At 41.2% G+C, this 27,591-nt stretch overlaps 1 protein-coding gene across 4 annotated transcripts in view; it reads left to right on the plus strand.

The window, feature by feature from the left end:
• DOCK4 (dedicator of cytokinesis 4) overlaps window positions 1-27,591 on the plus strand; it is a 432,562-nt gene that overhangs the window by 383,571 nt on the left and 21,400 nt on the right. For all 4 annotated transcript variants that reach the window (XM_046020394.1, XM_046020397.1, XM_046020396.1 and 1 more), the window contains 6 exons: window positions 1,913-2,061; window positions 3,761-3,847; window positions 5,642-5,746; window positions 10,571-10,712; window positions 12,141-12,307; window positions 15,004-15,090. In XM_046020394.1, the coding sequence (XP_045876350.1) occupies window positions 1,913-2,061; window positions 3,761-3,847; window positions 5,642-5,746; window positions 10,571-10,712; window positions 12,141-12,307; window positions 15,004-15,090 (737 nt within the window). The remainder of the gene's footprint in view (window positions 1-1,912; window positions 2,062-3,760; window positions 3,848-5,641; window positions 5,747-10,570; window positions 10,713-12,140; window positions 12,308-15,003; window positions 15,091-27,591) is intronic.

Below are 27,591 nucleotides of genomic sequence, written 5' to 3' on the forward strand. Positions count from 1 at the left end.
TATGGCCATTCAGCTCTGTTTCTGCAACTGCCCAGTTAGCCAGCACCCTGGATACTCTCCTCTGTCCCCATCACATTCACCTTCCACAAGGTAGAATTTGGCAAGTGTCCATTAAACGGAAGGTGCCTCCATCCCTGTATGGGCAGCTTTCTTGTACCACTGCCTCCAGATGAGGAGGCATTGTGTTTCCTTCGTTAGAAGCCTATGATGGGGCCAAGGGACTCCAGCCACAGAGGCTGGAGACTTCTCAGGAGAAACAGCGGTGAGCTCCATCTTATGTGTACTATGTGAAGGGACACTGGGAAATGTGAGCGGAGGTTGTAGGGACCAGATCGTGGCCAGCCTTCTCTGTCCCTTTCGGAAACCTACATTTATTGTTAGCTACTGTGAGTCAGTGGCTGCTTGGAATCAGGGGAGCAATACGATCCTTTGCAATTGAAAGGTCAGACTGGTAACAGTGTGCAGACTGAACAGAGGGGAGTAAGGGACTGCTGGTGGCATATGAAAGCTTTCGCAGTTATTGAAGCCAGGAGACTAAGCTCACCAAGGGTAATCATGAAGAAAAAAGGCCAGAGCCTGTGCCTCGCAGGACTTGCACTAGGAAAAGGCAAGAGAAAAGTGGTAGGGACCCAGGCCTTTCTTATTACAACTTCATGTTACACACTGAGATGACCACATTGTGGTAATAGCACTTAACCTACTACTTTGGAGCTTTATGTATTGTTACTCTTAAGGCAAATAAATGAAGACTAAGAATGACCATTATTGTGTTAAAAGCTCCTATTACATTTTTTTTTAAGATTTATTTATTTATTTACTGAGGAGGGAGAGAGCTCGAGCGGGAGGGGCAGAGGGAGAAGGAGAGAGACTCTCAGGCAGACTCTGCACTGAGCGCGGAGCCCCATGCGGGGCTGGAGCTCATGACCCTGAGATCATGACCCAAGCTGAAATCCATAGTCGGGCACCCAGCCAACTGCACCACCCAGGCACCAAATACTACGTCTTTAAGAGACATACAGGGATGGTCATTGAATGGATTAATAACTTAAGGGTTCGTCTACTTTATTCCGTGTAATAAATGAGTTGGCCATTACAATATTAAAGGAAAAAAATAATTATTGGAGTTCTTCATCAGTGACAGTGGAATTCTGGTTCCTATTGATCTGCTTGGCCATAGTTAAGATTCAGGAAGAGACCTGCAGAATGGCAAGTACTCTATTAAGGGCACTACCTATGAACTGGGCCTAGCCTGCAGATTACCATTTCCACGTGTGTATACAGAATACCACCTCTTTACATGTTTTTCCAAGAAATCCCAACTGCACCAACATGTCATGACTTCATTAACCATTACTGAAGATTTTGGGGGCCAGCTGAGGGTCGTACCATGCAACACACAGCAGTCCTCTCTCTGTAAAGAGAGAACCTTTAAGCCTTTTATATCAAGAAGAATTTAATTACCATTTCTTGTTTCCTAAGCACACCCTTTGGAAGATGCCTATAGCCTCTGCCAAGGGATTTACCAGTGAACATCCCCAGCAGTCAAAGGCGTGTCTCCCTATTTCTTTGAATGAGCTCCAGCAATATATCCTCAAACATTTTTATGATGCCAGCAGCATACTGGCATTGTAGAAATAAGGAAGAGGGATGGGAAGGAAGAGAAGGCAAGAAAAAGGGAAAAGAGAAAGAGAGAACATAGGGAGCCAAAAGATGAAATACAAATCTCTGGTAATTCCATCTTCCAGGGGGAAGTCATCACTTGTGAACTGGCTCTTGCATCTATTCTGAACATTTTTCTTCATTATCATGAAATTCAAAAAATGTTTTTTGCAATTTGCCCCAAGCCAGCTGCATTGGAGGGGAAGCTGTTTGGGGTCCTGTCTTGATCATTGCCTTCCCACTCAACTTTCAGAGGCTGCATATACTCTCCTGTTATACGATGAGCTGTTGGAGTGGTCGGATCGGCCGCTCCGGGAGTTCCTGACCTACCCCATGCAGACAGAATGGCAACGCAAGGAGCACCTGCACCTTGCCATCATCCAGAATTTTGACCGAGGCAAAGTAAGTGGCCCTCCCTACCCATGGTCTCTCTCAAGGCAGTTGTAATGGTGTCATGTTTCCTTTCATTCATAGTTTTTTCCTGTCCACCTCCTCAAGCCAGGTACCCTCCGATTTTAATGAGGATTAAAAACACCCAAGAGTTTGCTAAAATTCCCAGGTCCCACCTCTAGGCATTCTGATTGGGTATGTCTGGCATGAGGCAGGGGATTTTGTGACTTCAACAAGGACTTGACGTTGCAGTGTGTACAAATTTGGGGCCATACTTTGAGAAACACTGGTCTGGAGCTTTTGACACCCAGGCATTTGATTCTCTAAAAAACCACCCGTCAGCTACCTCCCCAAATTAGCATGCATTCTTCCCCATTCCACTTTTTTGGTAAGGGAAGATAAATGAAACTGACTTTGTGTAAAGAATGTTATGGCATCCCATCATATATTTAAAAGATCCCACTGACCTGATGATGCCATTCAGCCCATTACCTCACTCCACTCTGTCTCCCTCCTCAAGGGCTTACAATACCCTTTAGGAAAATTTAAGAATCTGACCAATTGTTTATTTGATTTGAACATTTGGATGCTTTGGTGATACGTGTCTTAGATTTAAATATATCTCCCAAAATGCCAAGGTTAAACAGGAGACTAAAATACAAACACTGGCTGTTCTTCTTTTACAAAACATAATTGCATAACTTGATGCAAGGAAATTGCCTCTTTCCTATCGTCCTTTATTATGTATCTAAATACCCTGACATATCATTTGTTACATTAATAGCAAGGAAATGCCTTTGTGTCCTCCTTCGGTGAAGTTTCCATCTATAGGATAAGCTGTTATAAAATCCCTGTTCTGCTTATTTTGGCCCTTCAAAGGGGTTTTTCACTAGATCGGGGGTATAAACTATGGCCCATGTGTCAAATGGCTCAGCACCCACCATTTTTGTACCACCCACATTCTAAGAATTGCTTATACATTTTAAAGTGTTTGAAAGATATGGCAAGAAAAAGAATATCTGACAGATGAAAATTACATGAAATTCGCATTTCGGTGTTCCTAGATAATAGCGTTATTACAGCACAGACATGCTTATTCACTGTGCCTGCTTTTGTGCTTTAATGGTGGAGTTGGGTAGTTGTGACAAGGACCGTGTTGCCCACAAAGCCCGAATTATTTACTGTCTGGCCTTGTGCAGAAAAAGTTTGTTGACCCTTGATCTAGATGAAAGAATTTTTGCATTTCTGCTGAGAGTAACCAGCTGGGTTAGATCCTCACAATTTACAAGTGCAGTTGAGCCAAGCAAGGGCTTGAGCATGCCAGCTGTGGATAATTGGGCCTTAGGGGTCAGTGGTAATTGTAATTCCCCCCTTAGCACCGAGGGCCCGTTTATTCATCTACTTGGCCATTGTGGAACTGTAGTTATTTCAAGATGATGATTTTGAAATGATTCCAGAAAATGTTTCCACACCATATGTTCATGCCTGTTGTGGTGGATTATATTTTCTCACTTCCTAAAGATTTTTAATAATTTACATGTTAATTGCATGCTGGTATCAAGCTTAAAGTGGCAGTGGTACTATTAAAGGTAGACTGTAGAGATGAAGAAGTAAGGCCTGGTGATCTGAAAGCAGTCCCACCCTGTCCTCTGGATGGAAATGAGTGAATGTTGTGGGACCATTAGTGTTTGTATCATTCGTTTGTCCACAGTGTTGGGAGAACGGCATCGTCTTGTGCCGGAAGATCGCGGAACAGTATGAGAGTTATTATGACTACAGAAACCTGAGCAAGATGAGGGTAAGGAACCTGGATGCGTGCTCATCAGGCAAAGGCATCCTTTTGTCATTAACTTTCCAGTATCGTTCTGTAAAACTAACTTTGTGATCATCCCGACCTGTCTTGCAGAAAGCTTGTTTAAGGGGAGTCTTTCCTTTGCAGCATACTCAGCTGTTTATACAGAGAAATAGCGAAGGCTTCTAATTAGTACATGGAAGTGAGCCTTTGATCTCTTCTCAACATCACATCTGCAATGTGCAATCTAATCCATGACTGATTCTTTTAGTTTGCTGAGAAGTCTCTGTACTGTTTAAAGAGAAGCTCGCTTGTATGTAGATCTCTACTGCAGTGCACCATTCTTAGTCCCCCAGTCTGCACAAACAGTAGACATGGCTAGCTGACCCATTTCTGACCACTTCAAGGCTAAATTCTACAGATGTCATCTCTCTTTAGCTGCAGCAACATGTGTTATGTGCGATACCGGAACCAAGGTCTCGGTACCCAAGAACTCAGGGAGTTCAGTATTCTGTGCTCCTGAACCAAACATTTTGTCCCTTCTTTTCTTTTCAGGTTCAAATGGGTCCCTCTTGCTCTCTGAGTCCTTACTCTTCAGAGCCAAGAGCATTTTGTGTCCTCTTATCACACTTAAGTTCTGCAGAGTTTCTAAAATAGAAAGAAGATTATGATGTTGCCTTTTAATTCTGAGGTGGCGGTTTATGAGATGATATTGTCAACCTGTAACAGCTCGTAAAATCCCATACCCCACAAGTAGCTCACTCAGCCTGCAGGAGCTGGTATAGTATTTCATGCCAGAAGTTCATCGATGTTTCTCCTAACATGAAAACCAAAGGGGGGAAAAAACAAAACAAAAAAAAAAAAAAACACCTTGTTTTAACTTCAGTCCATCATGCTAGCTCTGGCAGGCACTGTGGTTTTATATAAAAACATGTCTGTGCTTCTCTTGGCATACACCCCCTGTAACAGAAGCGAGGTTACAGTGTTTACCCGGGAGAACCCTTGGGTACCATAGTCACTCCGATTTTTATAAACCCAAAGCATTACACTTCATGCCAACTGCTCTTTGGGGTGCTGTTACTGGGGGCAGGGGGAGGGGGAGAAGTTTTCAAGAGCAATATTAGTCTTTCTCTATAAACCCTGGGGATGATAATACCATGAATGGAAAACCATAAGCTTTATGTGCCTCATAGTGCCGACATTGTTAGAGATACACTTAAGAGTTTTCAGCCCAGACAGCACTTTGCACGATGGGTCTCCTTGGGTTTGGTTTATCCCTGTCTAGCCTGTGCAAGCTTGCACCTTCCAAATGTCCTGAATTACCATGACCAAGAAGAACCAAATCCACAGGTGAGCACATCCAGTGCTAGAATTTCCAGGAAGATTGGGCCTCTAATAGTTCCGTTCATTTTTTTTAATTCAGTTCATCTTCATTTATGTAAAGAAAATATTTTCTTGATAGGCTTTGTGCATAGAAATTGTTTTCTCTGGTGAGAACACGGAATAGTATTTGATCCTTTAAAAGCAGGGTCAGCAACCTGTAGCCTGTGGACCTGGAAGGACTGAGCAGTTATGACGGACCATATGGCCTGAAAAGCCTATATTCTTTATTCTCTGGCCATTTCTAGAATCAGTTTGCTGATCCCTGCCTTAAAGCACAGAAAGGGAGTTAAACCTTCTTTTCTGAAAACTGAACACTACAATTAAGTTCTTCTTCATAAAGAATAAATATCCTCTTCTAGAAATAGGGAGAGCTGAAGGATGAAGTAAAATTCTTAGAATTCTCCTCTGCTTTCCTAGATGATGGAAGCCTCTTTGTATGACAAGATTATGGACCAGCAACGTCTTGAACCAGAGTTCTTCAGAGTTGGATTTTATGGGAAAAAATTTCCATTCTTCTTAAGAGTAAGTTAATACACTATTTAATTTGTTGTTATACTTCTAAAATAGATATGCCACTCAAGAAAACCAAGATGTTTGAAGACATTTTGTCCTTTTAGAACAATAAGAGATTTTCCTTTAACCTTTTTAGTGTGCAGACACCGTACTAAATCTAGAATACCTTGTTTTGAATAATTTCCCAAGCTATCAAACAATGGTTTGATTTTTCTTTCTAAATTTCTAAATGCACTGTATCTTATGAGCAGTCTTTGGTCATTATAGCTGCTCCCCTGTGGGACTGCTGTTTACTATTCTGTTCAGTCTGTGATTTTCATAGAGTTAGCAGTAGAGAAGAATAGCAGGGCATTGCAGGCGACATAAAACACTGCAGTCTCACGTCCCGTAGAAACTCCCTCCAGAATCACGTAAAGAGCCCAGTTAGTGGTCTTGTGAAAAGGTAAATGTCACCCGGCCAAGAGATCCCATTTATTGCTAGTATAAACTAATTCTACCAAAGAAAGTCTTCCAGACACTAAGGTACCTTGTGGATCATAAAATACTTGACTCTGTTCTTACCATTTTTTACATTGTGCCAAGTCGTATGTTACATGCTTGAAGGCTTATCTTAACCCTTCAGGGTATAAAATCTTACTTACACTTACTTATATGAAAACAGTGGTTGGGAGAGGAAATGCACCTCCCCACGTAACTGAGGAGAAGTTTTGGGAATACTTTAGAAATTGAGCAAATTCATTCTAAACTCTAAATCTCAGCATACAGATGCTTTGGTAGCTGTGTTGTCCTGCGTCCTACTTTAACTGCCAGCACGTATGAATACATCTAGGATGGGGTACTTGGAAGAGGAGGGAGAAGAGGAAGATTGGACTTTGTTATTTGTTTAATAATCATTAACTTGTCTCCCTTTTAGAATGAGAGTTTTATATGCATTTGTTAATTCATATATTTACATGTAAAGTTTATATGTATATACATACACACTAAATATAGATCTAGAGTCCAAATTTTCCAAGCACCATGAGCAAAAATTCATTTTAGTGTTACATTGAGCATACACTCAAATGACAGGTTGATTGAAGTGACTGTGTATTTTGGTGCCATGCATACGTGAGTCAAATCTCCTTGCTGGGTTAAAAGGGAGTCTGCATGTTAGTGTACATGGTCACAAAGCTGACTCTGCAGATGGACCTGAGGACAGAGGAAAGCTTGATTCTGGGATCAAAAACAGAGACAAGTTTAGAACACTTGCTGACTTTGAAAGACTTGAGTTTTGAAAGTGGACATTCTAGGCGGGGGCTGTCATCAGCAACCCCCTGCCTGCTGTACACAACCAGGATCCTCATGGAGGGAGAAGGGAGACAGTCTAGACAGTCCTGCCTGGTGTACATAGCCAGGATCCTCATGGAGGGAGAAGGGAGACAGTCTAGTGCAGAGGGCTGGAGACCACCCAGGAAGGTCCAGACGTGACTCTGGTGCAGCACATCCCCTTCCTTTCTCAGCTCAAAATCAGACAAAGTAAAAAGTTACTTTTTCTTCCTCATCAGACTCAGGATACAGTGTTTACAAATCATAATATTGCCTACAAAAGTATTTTAATTTCTTTTAAAGATCAGAAGAAAAATGTGAGTTTTTTTGGCTGAAGAACTTGTTATAATGTATATTATACATTAGATTATGTATTTATTTGTCTCTATACCAAATCACTCTCTCAGTAGGACTTTCAATACGTTTTAATAAAGGAAGGGACCCACAAAAGTCATATTGTAGTCATAATGTGGTCATATTGATCAAATTCTGAGTTCAGCTAACAAGTGCACTGTGAAGTATCTTCAACTTAGACCCATTTATCTTGTAAATGAAACCGTGATAATTAAAAGTGTAAAGGTTTTTTTTTTTTAATCAGAAGTAGTTTAGGAGCCACAATTTTAAAGAGAATTTAGCAAAATAGGAAACTGAATTGGCTAATAAAATAAATTTTATTACAAAGTCAATTGGAATAAATCAACCTATGTTAATAGTCTTTTCAAAACAGCTTTTCTAGATATAAATGGCATTTCTTCAAAACGAAGAGAAGGGTCACCCTCTGTTGGTTTCTAAAGGGCACCACACCTTTCAGAATCATGGGACTGGATCTCATCTTAGGAAATCAGGTTCTAGTCTGTCCTTCAATTAAAAAACAAGCAAATATCAACATTAAAGATTTCCTCATTGATCAATTCCAAGATAATTTTTGGAGTAGCAATAAATTAATACCTTTATATAAGCATATGATCTAAATCGTTGTTTTTTTTTTTACCCTCATGAAAAATTGACCATCTCATTATGCACAGAATATCTCTGAGTAGTGATTTGTCTGAAGAGAATGACCTAGGTCAAGGATGAGAGATTGACTTTTCATTGTATGCTCTCTACTGTTTGGGTTTTGTTTTGTTTTGTTTTTACCAGAGATATGTATTTCCTTTTCAGAAGAAAAAGACAATTAAAAAAAATTTAAGTGTGAACCAATGTGACCCAGCAATTCTACTCCTAGGTATATACTCAAGAGAATTGAAAACATATGTTCACACAAAGAACTCTACACAAATAAATGTTCATAGCAACATTATTAACTATTGCCAAAAACTAGAAGCAGCCCAAATATCCGTCAGCTGGTGATGAATGGATAAACCACATATGGCATATCTATGCAGTGGGATATTCAGCAATAAGGAAGGAATGAAGTACTTACATATGCCACAAAATGGACGAACCTTAAGTACATGTTAAGTGAAAGAAGCCAGTCACAAAAGACTATCTGTTGTATGATTCCATTCGTATGAAATGTCCAGAACGGGCAAACCCATAGACACAGGAAGTAGATTAGTGGTTTCAGAGGTTGGGGGGTTGGCGGAGGAAACAGGGAGCGACTGCTCTTGGGTACGAGTTTCTCTTCGAGGTAATGAAATGTTCTCACGTTCAACAGTCGTGATAGTTGCTCTGTGAATAGACTAAAAACTTTCCAAAGGGTATATTTTATGGTATGTGAACTGTATCTCAAAGCTGTGATTTAAAAAAAAAAAATGTATTGATGGGGGAAATGCTTCATTCCTTTTCATTTCTTGACAATTCCATTGTGTCCCCAAGTTCATTTCAGGATGACTTCCTCACACCGCTGAATGATTATACGCTTAAAGTAACCCCTGGTTTTATAAACTGCTGTAATATGTAAGCATTGCCTTAAAAAGGTTGTAGTTATTAGAGTACTTGGATATTTATTTGGGGACTTCTGTAATATGCACCATAGATACATGTACATGGTGTTATTTTATCAAGCCAATTTATTATCTTTTGAGTAGAATAAAAAATACATAGCATCAGAAGGTATACCTTCTTTTATGTAGAAAGTCTTAAAGACGGGATTGTGTGGGGGTGCTGATTTCTAGGTAGTCCGTCTTTGCCTGTGTTACCAAAGGATCGTGACTTGGGGGTTTGTGAGGATTGGCGGCAGGTTTTCAGAGCCCGCTCCCTGCTGTTTCTCTGCTTGCCTGCAGCTTTTTCTCAGCTGCAGTCCTCAGCCCCCTGCCCCTGGCTCAGATTTATTCCTAAGGGCATTTGTGCAATTGTAGGAACCTCATCAGGCTGAGAAATGCTGAGAACCTTGGGCCTTAGCTACCTCCCCAGACCACAAACTGCTCCCTCTTTCTCCTAAAGATCTTCAGCGCACATCACCCACAACCTTTCATGGCGCCGGTAGGAGTGTTTTCTCCTAGCCATGTTCAGTGGAGACAGAGCTCAGCCCCTGACCCCACGTCTGAGCTTGAATACAGTACATGTGGACAAAGTACAGAAGGATCTTGATCCTTGGTTCCCAATTCTAAAATGGGGTGGGACGTGGGAGTGACTGCCTCTCAGGTTTGGTGGGTTAAGTGAGCTCCGTGCAGAGTGCCTCCTCGGTGACTGTTTGCAGCTGTTGGAGCTTCATAACCGTTACACTGGCCGGTTCCCTCTTACCTAACCTGACCAGTGAGGTGCTTTAAGGAAACCTGCCGCCCTTTCCAGCTCTCTAGCCCACCTCAGGGACAACTGTCACCATTCCCACCGGAATGAGAGACAGGCGCAGCCACAGAGTACTTACACATCTTATAAAACAAACGAACAACAACAAAAAAAAATTTTTTTGAATGTGTCCAACATTTGGCAAGTCTCTGAAAATCCTAAATCTCAGTTTGGGCCAGTAAATAAGATTCTTGGCCACAGGAAGCCGAGCTGAGTTGGTGATGGCAGAGAAGCTGCCTGTGCCAGGCCTGCTGAGGGCGGGAATGCAAACAGGCTCAGCCTTCCTTTCTTCCATGCCGATCCAGTGTGGAGGCCCATCTCTGCGGCTTTCACAAAGAATGCAATAAAATGCATTTTTGGAGATCGGATTTAGATTCTTTCCCTCCACATTGAGAATTTATCCACTAAACTCTGTTACCCAGCTTATAGTAAAAAACAAAAACAAAAAAAAACCTTTAACACATGTGCTCATTAGTATTTAGAGGGAACATGATTCATGGTTTGGTGCTCTGAGAATCTGATGCCTCTTTACACCTTAGCATAGGAACTGGGAGGAACAGCACGTGCTGGTGGCTCTGACCAAAAGCAGTAGAGAGCAAAGTTCCTGATCCTTGCCCCTTATTTTTCATATCTGGGCAGATTTTTCAGATTGTTTTGCATTTGTTTCTTTTCTGTTACAGTGTATAAATGTGAGGCATGTGCTCACTTCCTGCCGGGGTCTCCTTTCTTGGCTTCTCTCTGTAATTAACTCACTCCATTATGTCGCTCTCATTTCTTTGTTTATTTCGCCTCCAGAATAAGGAGTTTGTGTGTCGAGGGCATGACTACGAAAGGCTGGAGGCCTTCCAACAGAGAATGCTGAATGAGTTCCCTCACGCCATTGCCATGCAGCATGCCAACCAGCCCGACGAGACCATCTTCCAGGCAGAAGCTCAGTGTATCCACACCTAGATGGGCTGCACTGCAGTTAGAGCCGTGGGCCGTTAGCCGCAGAGCATTTTCCTGCAAGGAAAGCCTCTGGCCCCTCTGCTGTGTTCCCACTCTCTCCCTCTTTCTCACTCATCTTGATTTTAGCTTAGCTCCTCCTGAACACAATTGTTCTAGTTATTGTCACAGTGTCAGTGGAAAGGAAATCCCTTAAGGATTCTGGTAAAGAATTTTTTTTCCTTTTAATTAAAACTTTTCCCTATCTCCTATCTGCTTTTAAAGCTTCTTTTAGTGATTTCCCTTAGAATAATTTTCCTCCAACGTACCCTGTGGCAAGATTTACTGGCACATATCATTCACCCCCTTTTCCCTTGATATTTTTATTCTGGAAGGAAGTGCAGAGAAGGAGGTACCTTAATATTTTTGGGGAATTCTTGGCCATGGCATTTTGGACAGCCTTTGATGACTGCTGTATAATTGACACTTCCATTATCTAAATATGAACAACTCAACTGAAATTACCCAGGCACTGGAGACGAAGGGAATTCACCCCAGCACTCCTTCGTGAATGTTTCTATCTCTTCCCTAAACTTAAGATCTGGGAGAAGACAAGAGAGGCCCACTGATAATCATGGATACCATTTCAAAGTAGAAAATACAATGCAGCAGAAGCAAGAAATTAAGGGGAAAGATTTTGCTATCCTTCTTTGAATGATAAGAGAAGAAGGTAAATATACAAGTAAATAGGATACCCCCTTTTTTAAAATTTAAGTTCAATTAGCCAACGCACAGTACATCAGTTTTAGATGTAGTGTTCAGTGATTGTTGTGATACCCCTTTAATGTACTTTTTAAAATATCAACTACAAAAACACTTTGCTTATCAGTACAAGCTTTGGGAAAGTGATACCACAAGTGTGGGAAGACTGGAGATACAGAGCATCACGCAGGTAAATATAAATCACTGTCAGAACTGGCCACTGTCTTTGGTCATGGTTGCATGGATATTTATACATTATTTTACAAACAAACATTAAATTAAGAGGGGCCACGCATGGACTAAAGATAAAATTGGCTCTTAAACAAGGTTTAGAATAATGTAATTTTGAGTACCTAATATCCAAGCCATTCCCACCCACCCCCAACCAAGAAAAGAAAGAAGAAAAAAATTAGCGATAAATAAATTCACAAGGTATGGATAGTTTAAGCAGATACTTTGTCAGAATCACCTACCTAAAACTAGTTCAAGGCCTGTAGTTTGAGAAATGATTTGTTATGAACTAAGTTCTTGGCACCCTCTTGGCGGTTTTTTAAATGACTTTGACCCAGGGGAAACACCGGATTGTTACCCAGCCTCGGTTCTCTGCCACAGCTCAGCTCAAGCCAGATTTCCGTGGTGTTTGCCAAGTCGGGTTTCCTCCTTGACTTTTTAATCCCAGATTTGCAGATCTATGCTGTGACTCCCATCCCGGAGAGCCAGGAGGTCCTGCAGAGAGAGGGTGTCCCGGACAACATCAAAAGTTTCTATAAAGTGAATCACATCTGGAAATTCCGCTATGACAGACCATTTCACAAAGGCACTAAAGATAAAGAAAATGAGTTCAAGGTACCGTGCTTTCTTATTACATACAGTTTCCTATGAGCTCTTTGGAACAAGCCTCACAATAAGTATTTATACAGAATAGAGTCAAGTGATAGAACCAGAAGGGACCAGAAATCATTGAGTCTCGTTGATCTCAAACTCAATGGTATATCAGAGGGCTGTGGGGTGCTTTTCTAACCAAGCAGAGTTCTTAGCTCAGGAATCCTGACTCAGCAGGTCTGAGAGGAAGGCCTGGAATCAGCTTCCTTGTGACAGTGCTGGTGGCCCTCAGACCAATCTCTGAGATGTCACGGTTGAGCTCAGTCCTGTCACTCATTCATGTTGAACCAACTGTGAGGATCACAGGATATTTGCTCTCAGATACAGTAGTCTGCAGTGAGTAAAAAATGCTTGACAGACAGGGGGACGAAGATTCTGAGACAGGAAGCAGTTAGGTAGACAGCTGTAACCTTGGAAGATTTCCTGCGATCTTCTGCTTTTTCTGGTTAGAATGGTATGTCATTAGGACTTCTGAGAAGACATGGACTGAGAGCAAACCACAGACTCCCTGCATGTACGGAGTTGTCCATTCTCAGTAGCTATAATAAGCCTTGCCCTCTGGAGCTCTCTTGGGCTGGCTCATGGCCCTACTGGGGCATTGTGCCACAGGTACATTATCTCTTCTTTCCTTGATAACAGTGATCAAGTGGACCAGGTATATCCCTGGTTAGTCAGTATTCCCCCCCATAAAGAATGCAAAACAGACCTATTCCTGTGGGTTAACTGGCTTAGCTCCTTTCATCACAGAGTCTCTACTGAAGCTGGAAAAGGTCCTCCTCACACGGTTAGCAGAGATCCTCTGATGTTAACTGTCCTCGTTGTCTCTGCCTGCATGTCAGTTCCCAGCAGTAGGTCCAGGAATGGGGCACAGCCGGGCACAGCCCGACAATTACTGTAGGCCACTGGGAAGAGGTACTCTACCTTGCCTTATTTAATGCCTGAGGTCATTCTGCAGCGTCACGATGGGCCTCAACACAGAGCAGTCCTCTGTGCAAGGAGGTCTGATGGGCTACATATCAAGACAGAAAAACTATTGGAAGACCATACCGGGATGTCATTGAAAGGATTCGTGATCACTTTCTAGTCCTTTTGGAGATTTACATTTTTCTTTGTGTCCCACAGAACCAGTTAACGATCATGAGTTTATGATAGAGTTTTCATTGCAGTTGTGTTCACTGAATAGAAAGTGTGAGATCCACTGGAGTCAGGCACATTCTAACTACCCGCAGACCCTCCAATATGACCCACACCTTCTAGAATCTTCTCCTTTGTACTTTCGGCTGCAGCATATTTCCTCATGGCCATCACTCTATCAGTGGTATAGCAGCCCCCCTAGAAAATAATGGTAAATCTGGCTCCTTGTTCCTGGGCTTCCAGCCCTCAGCATCTGGCACCAAAGTGCCCTTCCAGAAGCCTCACCTGCGCCACAGCCCACTCACCCACCCTCCCTCTGGTCTCCAGCAACCCTGAACTTCTCTTCTCCATCTCCTGCTGCGCCCTTTCCCTTTCTCTAGCCTCTTGCAGGCCTCTGCGCGGGCTGCTTCCTGCTGCCTGCCGCTCTCCCCCCTCCCTCCGCCTGGCAAACTCCTACTCACTCTTCAGCATTCCGCTCACGTGTCACCTCCGCGGAGAAGTGCTGTCCTCCTCCCACCGGCTGCTGTGCCTGCCTGCTTCCTTCTGCTCTCCCCCAGCACTGCAAGCATTCCTTTCTCTGTGCCCTGAGCCCTGCCCTGGCCACTCACCTTCCTGTCACCGCTGTCACTGCTGTCACAGGGACTCTGCCATAGTCCTTGCAGTATCTTGTGGCTGACACGAAGAAATCCCCCCATTTTCTGTTGTTCTGGAATAAGTGACACTATTTCAGGGATTTTGTGAAGTTTAGTATCCCCTTGAGAAAAAATGAGGCATAGACACAGAAATGGGATTGACAGAAGAGAAATCTGTCATCCACCGTGACTCTTACCAAGGGCCAAGGCAGCTGTGGCTTCGCGTGTCATGGGGGTGTTCTCCTGGCCAGAGGAAGCCTCAGCTCTTTAAATACAGATCCTCCTGGATGATGGCAGTTGAAATGAGCATGAGAAAATGTGGCACAGTGAGGAGGGCGGAAGTTCTAGTAGGTAGGGTTTGGGAACTAGAATGTTCCCCCCTGAGGGGGGTCACATGGCCTCCTTGATGCTTAGCCTCTTCCTCTTTAAGATAGAAAGATGGATCTATGTGATTCTTCATGGACATTTCCTCCGTGAGGACATTATTACTCTAAACCTGTGTTGCCTGGCTGTTGATACTGCCCCTTCCAGACAAAAATGGCAAGACCTTAAGGAGAGAGGGGGGGTTTAAATTGGAATTTGAAAGAACCAACAAAGGAAGTAACATGGTAGCCTATTACTCTATTTTAAGCTTGCTGTCTGAAGTAGACCATGTAGTCCGTGAAGGAAAAATTGTCCGGCAGCACAGAACGGGAATGATTAACACAGCGTCAGTGGTATCTTCCTTTGATAGCTTCACGAGTATGAAGGGATTGCCCATAGGCTAGAAGGGATACTGAAGAAAAGCCTACAGAAATAAGCAAACCTGACCAAATTGAATGGCTGATGTTAGTCATAGCTCAGTAACTAGAAAGAAAGGACACTTGGGGACTTAATTTGTTTTGTATTCCGTAGAGTCTCTGGGTGGAGAGAACATCATTATACTTGGTGCAGAGTTTACCTGGAATTTCCCGCTGGTTTGAAGTGGAAAAGCGTGAAGTGGTAAGCATCAGAGCTCATTCTCAAGTACTTTCCCATCACACTTGCTCAGCGGGAGTCAGGCCATATATTAATTGCTTCTGCTGTTGACTCTGAGGCCCCAGAGGCACACAGAGTAAGGTAGGGAATGCTTATGGTATTGACCCCTGTGACCAAGGCTTGAAGGGGAACGTGACTGTTATCCTAGTGCAGCCAGCAAGAGGCATTCCTCAAAGAGAACTATGACCACGGCATGGAAACACAGCAAGCCCTTGAGTCAAAGAGCTGGAATCCGAATTACTGTAGGCCACTGGGAAGAGGTACTCTATCTTGCCTTATTTAATCATTAATCATCCTACCGAAACTATAAGGTATGTATCCCTCCCCCTCTTCTTCCAGGTTTTAACCAGAAGCTAAAAGCATCAAGACAGTTGAGAAAAGATAGACTGGAACCCAGATTGTCCCACCTTGAAAGCCAGTCCCATCCATCTCTTTGAGCTCAGTTTCCTGACAGGCAGTGTGAGGCTGGTGCAGGGTCCCAGCTCACTGTCTGACGTGCGCTAGCTCCGAGCTGCTCCTGATGGCAGTGCGGGGAAGGCGGCTGCGTGAGTCTCACTGAGCCGTCCTGGATGAACAGCTGGAAACCAAAGGGTATTCTTCTAGAACCTGGAAATCACAGCACCCAAGAACCCTTCAGCTTGTTAAAAAGGCCCCAGTTTGGGTGCTGATGGCAGCTGTATCGGGATGAGACCTAGCCTGCTGCCTGTGTCGCTCCTCGGGCTGGTAGCACCTTGATTGCAGCAACCAAGCACCATCCTCCCTCCCTTGCTTCATCGGTCTTGACTGAAACCAGCCCTGAGACTGCCATATCCTGTAGCCGATCAAAACCACGACAGTTGTGAAAATATCACTGAACCCCTTTCTTACTGAGGTAACAAGCCTCCTCTGTCACTGAATACATAAGAGCAGCTCCTGCCCAAATGGCCTTCTAAGCTTGGAAACCGCTCATCTTATCATGTTCAGTGAAGCTAAGGATTTAGTGGCATTTTCCTTTTACAGTGCTGAAAAATTCCCATGGCTTCCTAAAGAAATGGAACTCAGTTCAGTAGACTGCCTCAATGTAGTCCCGTTCTTGGAGGGTCTGAGTCAAGGGTCCCCAAAGCTGGTTGCTTCCATGATATACCCTTACCTTCCATGGAAGAGGGGAGGCTGCTGAACAGTCTCTAAGTCCTATTATGCTTCCTGCTGAATGGGCCCAGCACACAGAATGTTCTTAGTCATCTCAGACTGCATTAATGATGCAGAGAGCCTCTCCGGCTACTTAGTGCCCAGAATGTTAAATGCTCTGAGGCCTCACCAATGGTCCTAACCTTTGAAATATTACCCCCTACCTCCCCCTCCCCCGCCCCCGTCTCTCTCTCTCTCTCTCTCTCTCTCACACACACACACAATATTCATAAAAAGTACCATGCTGATGATTAAAGAAGCATGACAAAATACAACCTTTCAAACATCAGCTGCCTACTTTATTAGAATATATAATCTTACATTCTTTCAAACAGAACAAATTAAATTGGACTACTTTGTTCTCTGAACACAGCCCACTCATAACAACCTTATGTCTTTCTCTTGTTCCCACTGCCTGAATGTCCCCACCTTCTACTAAAGTTGCTGATTTACTGCTTCATTGCATGGTGTATAAGGCCCTCAAGATCAGTGGCACATAGTAGGTACTAAATAAATGTATGCCAATCTGAATTGAAATTCCTATGTACAATACCAAAATCTAAAAGATTCTGAAAACCATAAGATGTTTTCCTAAGTTCAGCTCCAAACTCCATTGGTAATAAGCCTGACCTGATCTGATATAAGACCCTTTGTGATCTTTATTTTGCTTAGTATGCATATTCGTATGTTTTACTGCAGAAATGTTAATGCATTTGGTTAAAGAGAATTTCCCCAGACCCTGTTTGAGGATTACATAATAGACTCCACGTGCTGTATATTACACTTCTAAAATCTGAAAATTTCTGAATTGTGAAACATCTGGCATCAAAGGTTTTAGATGAGATTATGGGCCTTTATTCTCTAAATCATAGCCCCAAAATATATTATCCCATTCTTTGAAAGATAACAGTGCCTTCGAACTACTGTTTTTTCAGTAATTGTTCTTATTGTCTTGAGAACCAACAAAAAAATCAACTTTTCCTGGTTAATAAGTAAGCTCATTTTAAAAATTTTAAACAAAATTTTCAAACTACAAAAGAAAGGTATGATGACTTTTTAAAAAAACTCCAGCTACAAATAATGAGAATATTTTCTCATGTCACATAATATCCATCAGAAAATCATGTGGCTCTTCTTTCAAAATATATGCAGAATCCGACCCCTCTTCACCAGCCCCCCGTGATAGCGCCATCTAGTGTCTGATTTCTGCAATCGTGTCCTAAGCGGTCATGTGTTTCTACCCTAACCCCCTGCAGTCATTTCTGTGCACAACACCCAGTGTTGTGCTTTTAAATTTAAGTTGTATCATATAAACGTAAAGAAAAGATATTATGAACATGATTTACCCATCATTTTACTTCAACAACTATCAAAAAGACCAGCACCACCCTGTTTTATACGGGATTATTTTAAAGTAAATCTCAGACATCATATCATTTCATCTATAAATAATTGCGTATATTAACTAAAACACATAACCACAATATTATACATTATCCCTTCTAAAAAATTAATGGTAATTCCTTGACAGAAGATATCAAGTCAGCATTCATACTTCACCAAGGCTCTGTTATATTTATGAGTTTTGGTTTTTTGTCATTTGTTGTTTGAATTCAGATCCAAATAAGGGCCATCCATTGCAATGGGTTGAGTGGTCTCCTAAAGTCTCTCTTGATCTATAAGTTCTTCCTAAATTTCTTTTTTGCCTTGCAATTTGTAGACTGAGCCTTTGGGGTAATGTAACGTGTTTCTTTGTCCCTATATTTTTTTGTAAATGGGCAGTTAGATTTAGAGGCTTGATACAATGTTGTTATTTTGGATTTTTTATTTTTATTTTTTTTTTGAAAGAATACTTCATAGGTGGTGTTACATGCTTCTGGTTGTCTCTTTCTTGTTGCTGTGTTGGCAGCCACCGATGGTGATGGTCTTACTCTATTAGGTATCACCAAATGGTGCTATTTTAGCATTCCCTCTTTGTTTATTCATTGGAACACTTCTATAATGAGAAACATTCCCTCGTCCACTATGTGATTACCCTGAGGTATAGCAAACGAAGGATAATATGCTACAGAAGTAACCAGAGAAGTTTTTGTTTGTTTGGTTTTGTTATTAGTATCATTAGTCATTCATGGATTTATGGTTTTTTTTAATCCATTGCAGTTATTACTCTTACTAAATTTTCAAGCTGTTCCATTTTGCCCATTGGGAGCCTCTTCAAATTGACTTTGGAGTCTTTCTGATAATATCCCAGTAGTTGTTACAGAGCTAACACAAAGAACTGCCTTGTCAAATCAGATGTGGGAATCAGCAGCAAACGTTCCTAATAACTTTAAGGCAATCAGGAGCCTCAGATGAAGCGGAGAGACATCTGAGATTTCTGGATTCCTCATCCAGGGAGTCCATTTAAATTACGAAATTTTCCATTTTGTACTTCAAAGAGTTATAACACTTTTCTGGGACATTCTGTAGGAAATCATGTCTCCTGGCTTCTGGGTGTTATTAGTCTAAGCAGTTTTCACTGAGGACACAGATACTATCTCATCCTCCTGGCAATTTGTCTTAGTCTATTTACTTGAAGGTTCAGTTGACAAGGGGATAAGACCCAATCACCTGCCTTGTTTTCTATCCCCCAAGGATATTTTCTCCTCCATTAAAGAGAGTAAATGAATCACAGGCCACCTGCTTTAAGGTCTTCCTCCCAGCTGCCTTCCTGGCTTAGTGGGATGACTAGGTACTCCATGCTCACTCATACACCCCCTACCGCAGACCTTAAAACAACCATTTCTCCAATGACTCGTGCATCTTTGTAGTGGAAAACAAGATTTAAAGATCACAGTCTGGGGACTATATGAAAATAATTCCTCACTGAACATCTTTTTACACAATATTCTTTGCACACTTCTTTGACCGTCTCCTTGGAATAATTTCCCTAAAAGTGAATTGATCTATTAATGAGTCCACAATTTAACCTTTGATTCATGGGCCTATGATGGCATGTACCACCTTATGTCTTGTCTGGTGGGGATAACTGTTCTTGGGAATACCCATTTTCCCAACAACCCTTCAACACTGGGTGTTGTGTTATTTTAATCTTTCCAAATAACTGATAAAAAATGATCATACTAGGGTTAATTTTTCTTTTTGGCATTTGTTGAATGCTAGATAAGAATATATATTTTTGGTGCATCTGGGTGGCTCAGTTGATTAGGCACCTGCCTTTGGCTCAGGTCATGATCCCAGGGTCCTGGGATCAAGTCCCACATAAGGCTCCCTTCTCAATGGGTAGTCAGCTTCTCCCTCTCTCTCTCTCAAATAAATAAATAAAATCTTTCTAAGATTTTATTTGATATCATTAAGATAGAGGTCAGTGATTCATCAGTCTTATATAATACCCAGTGCTCATTATATCATGTGCCCTCCTTACTGCCCATCACCCAGTTACCCCATCTCTCCACTCCGTGCCCCTCCAGCAACCCTCAGTTTGTTTCCTATTTGATTTCCTCCTCTTTTATTTTTTTCCTCTCTTCTCCTATGATCCTCTGTTTTGTTTCTTAAATTCCACTATCAGCAAGATCATATAATAATTATCTTTCTCTGATTGACTTATTTTCCTTAACATAATACCCTCTAATTCCATCCACATTGTTGCAAATGGCAAGATTTCACTTTTTCATGGCTGACTAGTATGTGTACATATATACACACATACCACAAACACACACATATATATACCACATCTTCTTTATCCGTCCATCTGTTGACATATATAGGTATTTATTTTTATTTATTTATATATATATATTTTTTTATGTGTGTGTATATATATATATATCACATCTTCTTTATCCATTCATCTGTTGATTGACATCTGGGCTCTTTCCATAATTTGGCTATTGTGGACATTACAGCTATAAACACTGGGGTGCAGGTGCCCCTTCGGATCACTGCATTTGTATCCTTTGGATCATTGTATTTGTATCCTTTGGATCACTGCATTTGTATCTTTGGAATAGATACCTAGTATCTAATGTAATAACTGGGTAGTAGGGTAGCTTCTATTTTCAGCTTTTTGAGGAGTCTCCATACTGTTTTCCAGAGTGGCTGCACCAGCTTGCATTCCCACCAACAGTGGGAGGGCTCCTCTTTCTCCACATTCTCACCAATATCTATGGTTTCCTGACTTGTTAATTTTAGCCATTCTGACCAGTGTGAGATAGTATATTATTGCTTGGTTTTTATTTGTATTTCCCTGATGCCAAGTGATGTTGAGCATTTTTCATGTGTCTGTTAGCCATTTGTGTGTCTTTGGAGAAATACTTGTTCATGTCTTCTGCCCATTTCTTGATTGGATTATTTGTTCTTTGGGTGTTGAGTTTGATAAGTCCTTTATAAATGTTGGATACTAGCCTTTTATCTGCAAAGACATTTGCAAATATCTTCTTCCACTCTGTCAGTTTCTTTTGGTTTTGTCGACTGTTTCCTTTGCTGTGCCAAAGCTTCTTATCTTGATGAAGTCACAGTAGTTCATTTTTGCCTTTGTTTCCCTTGCCTTTGGGATGTGTCTAGCAAGAAGTTGCTGTGGCTGAGGTCACAGAGGTTACTGCCTGTGTTCTCCTCTAGGATTTTGATGGGTTCCCATCTCACATTTAGGTCTTTCATCATATGGAGTCTATATTTATGTATGGTGTAAGAAAGTGATCCAGTTTCATTCCGCATGTGGCTAATTTTCCCAACATCATTTATTGAAGAGGCTGTCTTTTTTCCATTGGATATTCTTTCCTGCTTTGTCAAAGACTCGTTGACCATAGAGTTGAGGGCCCATTTCTGGGTTCTCTATTCTGTTCCATTGATCTATGTGTCTGTTTTTGTGCCAGTACCATACTATCTTGATGATTATAGCTTTGTAATAGAGCTTGAAGTCCAGAATTATGATGCCACCAGCTTTGGTTTTCTTTTACAACATTCCTTTGGCTATCTGGGGGTCTTTTCTTGTTCCATACAAATTTTAGATTATTCCAGCTCTGTAAACAAAAAAGTTGATGGTATTTTGATAAGGATTCCATTAATATATTGATTGCTCTAGGTAGCATAGACATTTTAACAATATCTGTTCATCCAATTCATGAACATGGAATGTTTTTCCATTTCTTTGTGTCTTCCTCAATTTCTTGAATGAGTGTTTTATAGTTTTCTGAGTACAGATCCTTTGCCTCTTTGGTTAGGTTTATTCTTAGGTATCTTATGGCTTTTGCTGCAATTGTAAATGGGATCAATTCCTTAATTCTCTCTCTTCTGTTTCATTGATAATGTGTAGAAATGGAACTGATTTCTGTGCATTGATTTTATATCCTGATACTTTAATGAATTCCTATATGAGTTCTAGCAGTTTTGGTGTGGGGTCTTCTAGGTTTTCCACATAAAGTATCATGTCATCTGAGAAGAGTGAGAGTTTGACTTCTTTTTATTTTTATTTATTTGATTGAGATGCCTTTTATTTCTTTTGGTTGTCTGATTTTGAGTCTAGGACTTCTAGTATTCTCTTGAACAACCACGGTTATGGTGGACATCCCTGCCATGTTCCCAACCTTGGGAGGAAAGTTCTCATTTTTTCCCCATTGAAAATGATATTTGCTGTGGGTTTTTCATAGATGACTTTGGTGATATTGAGGTATGTTCCCTCTATCCCTACACTGTGAAGAGTTTTGATCAAGAAAGGATGCTGTACTTTGTCAAATGCTTTTTCTGCATCTGTTGAGAGGATCATATGGTTTTTGTCCTTTCTTTTATTAATGTAGTGTATCACATTGATTAATTGATTTGCAGATGTTGAACCAACCTTAAAGCCCAGGAATAAAGCCCATTTTGTTGTGGTGAATAATCCTATTAATGTACTGTTGGATCCTATTGGTTTGTATCTTGGTGAGAATTTTTTTTTCTTTTCAGCGTAACAGTATTCATTGTTTTTGCACCACACCCAGTGCTCCATGCAATATGTGCCCTCCCTATTACCTATCACCTGGTTCCCCCAACCTCCCACCCCCCGCCCCTTCAAAACCCTCAGGTTGTTTTTCAGAGTCCATAGTCTCTCATGGTTCATCTCCCCTTCCACTTTCCCTCAACTCCCTTCTCCTCTCCATCTCCCCATGTCCTCCATGTTCTTTGTTATGCTCCACAAATAAGTGAAACCATATGATACTTGACTCTCTCTGCTTGACTTATTTCATTCAGCATAATCGCTTCCAGTCCCGTCCATGTTGCTACAAAAGTTGGGTATTCATCCTTTCTGATGGAGGCATAATACTCCATAGTGTATATGGACCACATCTTCCTTATCCATTCATCTGTTGAAGGGCATCTTGGTTCTTTCCACAGTTTGGCAACCGTGGCCATTGCTGCTATAAACATTGGGGTACAGATGGCCCTTCTTTTCACTACATCTGTATCTTTGGGGTAAATACCCAGTAGTGCAATTGCAGGGTCATAGGGAAGCTGTATTTTTAATTTTTTGAGGAATCTCCACACTGTTCTCCAAAGTGGCTGCACCAACTTGCATTCCCATCAAGAGTGTAAATTTTTGCATCTGTGTTCATAAAGGATATTGGTCTGTAATTCTCCTTTTTGATGGGGTCTTTTTCTGGTTTGGGGATCAAGGCAATGCTGGCCTCATAAAATGAGTTTGGAAGTTTTCCTTCCATTTCTATTTTTTGAAACAGCTTCAGAAGAATCAGTATTAATTCTTCTTTAAATGTGTGGTAGATGGCTTCCTGGGAAGCCATCCAGCCCTTGACTCATGTTTGTTGGGAGACTTTTGATGACTGCTTTGACTTCCTGACTGGTTATGGGTCTGTTCAGGTTTTCTATTTCTTCTGCTTCAGTTTTGGTAGTTTATACGTCTCTAGGAATGCATCCATTTCTTCCAGATTGCCTAATTTGTTGGCATATAGTTGCTCATAATATGTTTTTATAGTTGTTTGTATTTCTTCAGTGTTGGTTGTGATCTCTCCTCTTTCAATCATGATTTTATTTATTTGGGTCTTTTCTCTTTCCTTTTTGATAAGTCTGGCCAGGGGTTTAGCAATCTTATTAATTCTTTCAAAGGACCAGCTCCTAGTTTCATTGATCTGTTCTACTGTACTTTTGGTTTCTGTTTCATTGATTGCTGCTATAATCTTTATCATTTCTTTTCTTCTGCTGGGTTTAGGCTATATTTGCTGTTCTTTCCCCCAGCTCCTTTAGGTGTAAGGTTGGTTGTGTATTTGAGACCTTTCTTGCTTCTTGAGAAACTTGTATTGCTATATATCTCTCTCCTGGACCACCTGAAATAGTTGTGTTTTCATTTTCAATTTCCTGGTTGACCCATTCATTCATTAGTAGGATGCTCTTTAGCCTTTATGTATTTGAATTCTTTGCAAATTTCCTGTTGTGATTGAGTTCAAGTTTCAAAGCATTGTGGTCTGAAAATATGCAGGGAGTGATCCCAATCTTTTCATACCAGTTGGGACCTAATTTCTGACCCAGTATGTGATCTGGTCTAGAGAATGTTCCAGGTACACTTGAGAAGAATATGTGTTCTGCTGCTTTAGATTGGAATGGTCTGAAATTATCTGTGAAGTCCATCTGGTCCAAAGTGTCATTCAGAGCTCTTACTGCCTTGTTGGTCTTCTGTTTAGATTATCTGTCCATTGCAGTGAGTGGGGTGTTAAAGTCCCATACTATTATTGTAGTATTATCAATGTGTTTCTTTAAATTTATTATTAATTGGTTTATATAATTGGCTGCTTCCATGTTAGGACCATAAATAGGTACAATTGTTAAAGCTTGTTGGATAGACACTTTAATTATCATATAGTGTCCTTCCTCATCTCTTATTACAGTCTTTGGTTTAAAGTCTAATTTGTCTGATATAAGGATTGCCACCCCAGCTTTCTTTTGATGTCCATTAGCATGGTAAAGGGTTTTCCACCCCTTCACTTTCAATCTGGAGGTGTCTTTGGGTCTAAAATGAGTCTTTTGCAGATAGCATATTGATGGTTCTTGCTTTTTTATCTAATCTGGTACCCTTTGTCTTTTGTTGGGGCAGTTAGGTCATTTACATTCAGAGTAACTATTGAAAGTTACGAATTTAGTGCCTTTGTATTACTTTACAATGTCACAGTTTGTGTATATTGTCTCTGTTCCTTTCTGGTCTATGTTACTTTAGGGCTCTCTCTTCACTTAAAGGATACCTTTTAATATTTCTTATGGGGCTGGTTTGGTGATCACAAGTTCTTTTAGTTTCTATTTGTCCTGGAACCTTTTTGTCTCTCTTTCTCTTTTGAATGACAATGTAGCTGAATAAAGTTTTCTTGGCTGCATAATTCCCTCATTTAGCACTCTGTATATATCATGCCAGTCCTTTCTGGCCTGCCACATCTCTGTGGACAGGTCTGCTGCCAGCCTAATGTTTCTACCCTTATAGGTTACAGACCTCTTGTCCTGAGCTGCTTTCAGGATTTTTCTCTTTGTCTTTAAGATTTGCAAGTTTCCCTATTATATGGTGGGATGTTGACCTATTTTTATTGATTTTGAAGGGAGTTCTCTGTGCCGCCTGGACTTGAATGCCTGTTTCCTTCCCCAAAATAGGGAAGTCCTTCACTATAATTTGCTCTAGTATACCTTCTGCCCACCCCACCCTCCACTTTCCTCTTCTTCTGGGATCCCAATTATTCTAATATAGTTTGTTTATTGTATCACTTATCTCTCAAATTCTCCCCTCATGATCTAGTAGTTATCTTTTTTTAGCTTCTTTATTATCCATAATTTTGTCTTCTATATCACTAATTCTGTCTTCTGCCTCATTTATTCTAGTTAGTGGCTCCATTTTTTATTGCCTCTCATTAATAGCCTTTTCGATTTTGACTTGGTTAGATTTTAGTTATTTTATTTCTCTAGAAAGGGATTCTCTAGTGTCTTCTGTGCTTTTTTCAAGACCAGCTAGAATCTTTGTAGCTGTTATTCTGAACTCTAGTTCTGACATCTTACTTATATCCATACTGATTAGGTCCCTGGCAGTCAGTACTGCCTCTTGTTCTCTTTTTTGAGGTGAGTTTCTCCATCTTGTTATTCGTCCAGAGAAGAATAGATGAACAAGAGAACAAAATACTAAAATGGCAACAAGGACCCCAGAGAAATAGACACTAAACAAATCCGAAGAGAGCTGAAACCAAAAAAGATAAAATAATAATTTTTTTTTTTTTTAAAGAGAATATAATCAGACAAGTGAACAGAACAGAGCAATACACTATATCCTTTGTGTATTTTGGTCTGTTTGTTAAAAGAAACTGCATCCCAAAATTGTAAAGAAAGAAAAACATACATATACAAAAAGAAAATTAAATGCAACAAAAGTATAGAATGTAACTCTGAAAATGAAAATTTAAAAAGATTTTTTAAAAAGAGCTGATAAAGTAGGAAATTTGTGGAAAAAGGAAAGAGAAAAAAAATTAAAATTGAAATAGTAAAGAATCACGGGGAAAATACCATGAATTCTGTATACTGTTTTCCCCTACCACTGGAGTTTTGCAGTTCTCTGTGATCAGTAAACTTGGTCTTGGCCCCTTCTGGGGGAGGGGCCTGTTGTGCTGATTCTCGGGTCTCTTTTCCCTGGGTGGTATTATACCACCCTTGTCAGTGGCCAGGATAAGTAAGTGGCTCCAGACTTCTCAAAGTGGCTTTTGTTCCCTGAAGTCTTTCTGCGCCAGCTTTAGAGGATGAGAATGAAAATGGCGACTTCCCAATCTCCAGCTCCAGAACCCAAAGCTCAGGGTCCTAGTCTGCAGTGCACTTTCAGGGAAAAGCAGTCAGTCACTCCTGTCTCCCTAGTCTCCACCCACACTCCGTGCTCACCCAACCTGTGACTGAGTGTTTCGACCTCAGGTGTGCGACCCCTTTTCGAGTCTGCAAACCCTGCAGACTCCTGTGATACGTACTTGCACCACTCCTCCCCAGGGGAGGAAGGGGGTTCTCACCACAGTTCTGCTGCTTGCTGGGCCCCTGCTCAGAGAGCAGTCACAGACTGTGCTGCTGTTTGCGGTATATGGCAGCACTGAGCTCATAGCCCACTCCTAGGCTTGCTAACTACAGCCGGCTTCCCTGCTCCGATGCCTAGGAGCTCTGCCCCACTGGTCACCTGATCTTCCTTTGACTCCGGGGATCCTGAGACCATACTCTCCCTCATAGGATTTTGCCCTGCTTTCAGGCAGGGGCGTCCTTCACCATAGCAGACTTCTTAAAGTTCCGATTTTGTGCTCGCCTGCTATGTCACTTTCCAGTAGCTCCATAGGCTTCCCCTCCCCCAGTTTCTCTTCCAAAATATCCCCTCAGATTTGCTTCTCAGCACCTCCTACCTTGCAGAAAGTGGTCGCTTTTCTATTTGTAGAATTGCAGCAATTCTTTTCTTAGATCTCCGGTTGAGTTCACAGGTGTTCAGAGTGATTTGATAGATAACTAGCTGAATCCCTGGGACCAGAGGAAACTAAGATCTCCTACTTCTCCGCCGTCTTGGACTATTCTCCCATTTTGTTTGCTTTTTAAATTTTTTTCGTATTAGTAGCATTTGAATTTGTAAAGATGAGCATTTTTTTTAACCATTGGCCAAAACACATAAAATTTTCCATCTTAATTATTTTTAAGTGTACAGTACGACAGAGTTAACTGTGTGTGCATTCTTACACAACAGATCAGTTTCATCTCACAAAACGAAAACTCTACACCCACTGAACGTTTCCCCCCTTCCTCCTCCCCAGCCCCTGCCAACTGCTGTCCAGCTGTCTAAGATGTCTTTTTAACTTTCAGTCCATCCAAGTCCTCAGCCTTTTACTTTCTGGTTTAGCTTTTGTGCTTATAAAACAAATGTTTATTGTCATAAATAGTAAATACCCACTTGCCAGTGCTCAGTCAGGGAACATTGCTACTAGCACCCAGAGGCTTTTCATGTACCCTTTTCTAGTGACAACTCGCTCCCTTTCTCTTACCTCACCACTGTCCTCACTTTTATGGTATCCGTTCCCTTCCTTGGTTGATCCTCTAAGTTTCTTTCTCTAAAACAAGTCAATTTAGTTTTGCCTGATTCCAAACTTTATGTAACAGTGTCATAGTGTGTATATTCTAATTTGGTTCTGTCACTCAATATTATTTGTAATGTTAGTCCATGTTATTACCTGTGACTGAAGTTTGTTTGCATTGCTAGGTACTATTCCTTTGTGTGAACATACCACAATATATTTATGCATTCTCTTATCAACAGACAGGGATTTTTGA

The sequence above is a fragment of the Meles meles genome, chromosome 10 (assembly GCF_922984935.1).
Source record: "Meles meles chromosome 10, mMelMel3.1 paternal haplotype, whole genome shotgun sequence".
Taxonomy (NCBI): domain Eukaryota; kingdom Metazoa; phylum Chordata; class Mammalia; order Carnivora; family Mustelidae; genus Meles; species Meles meles.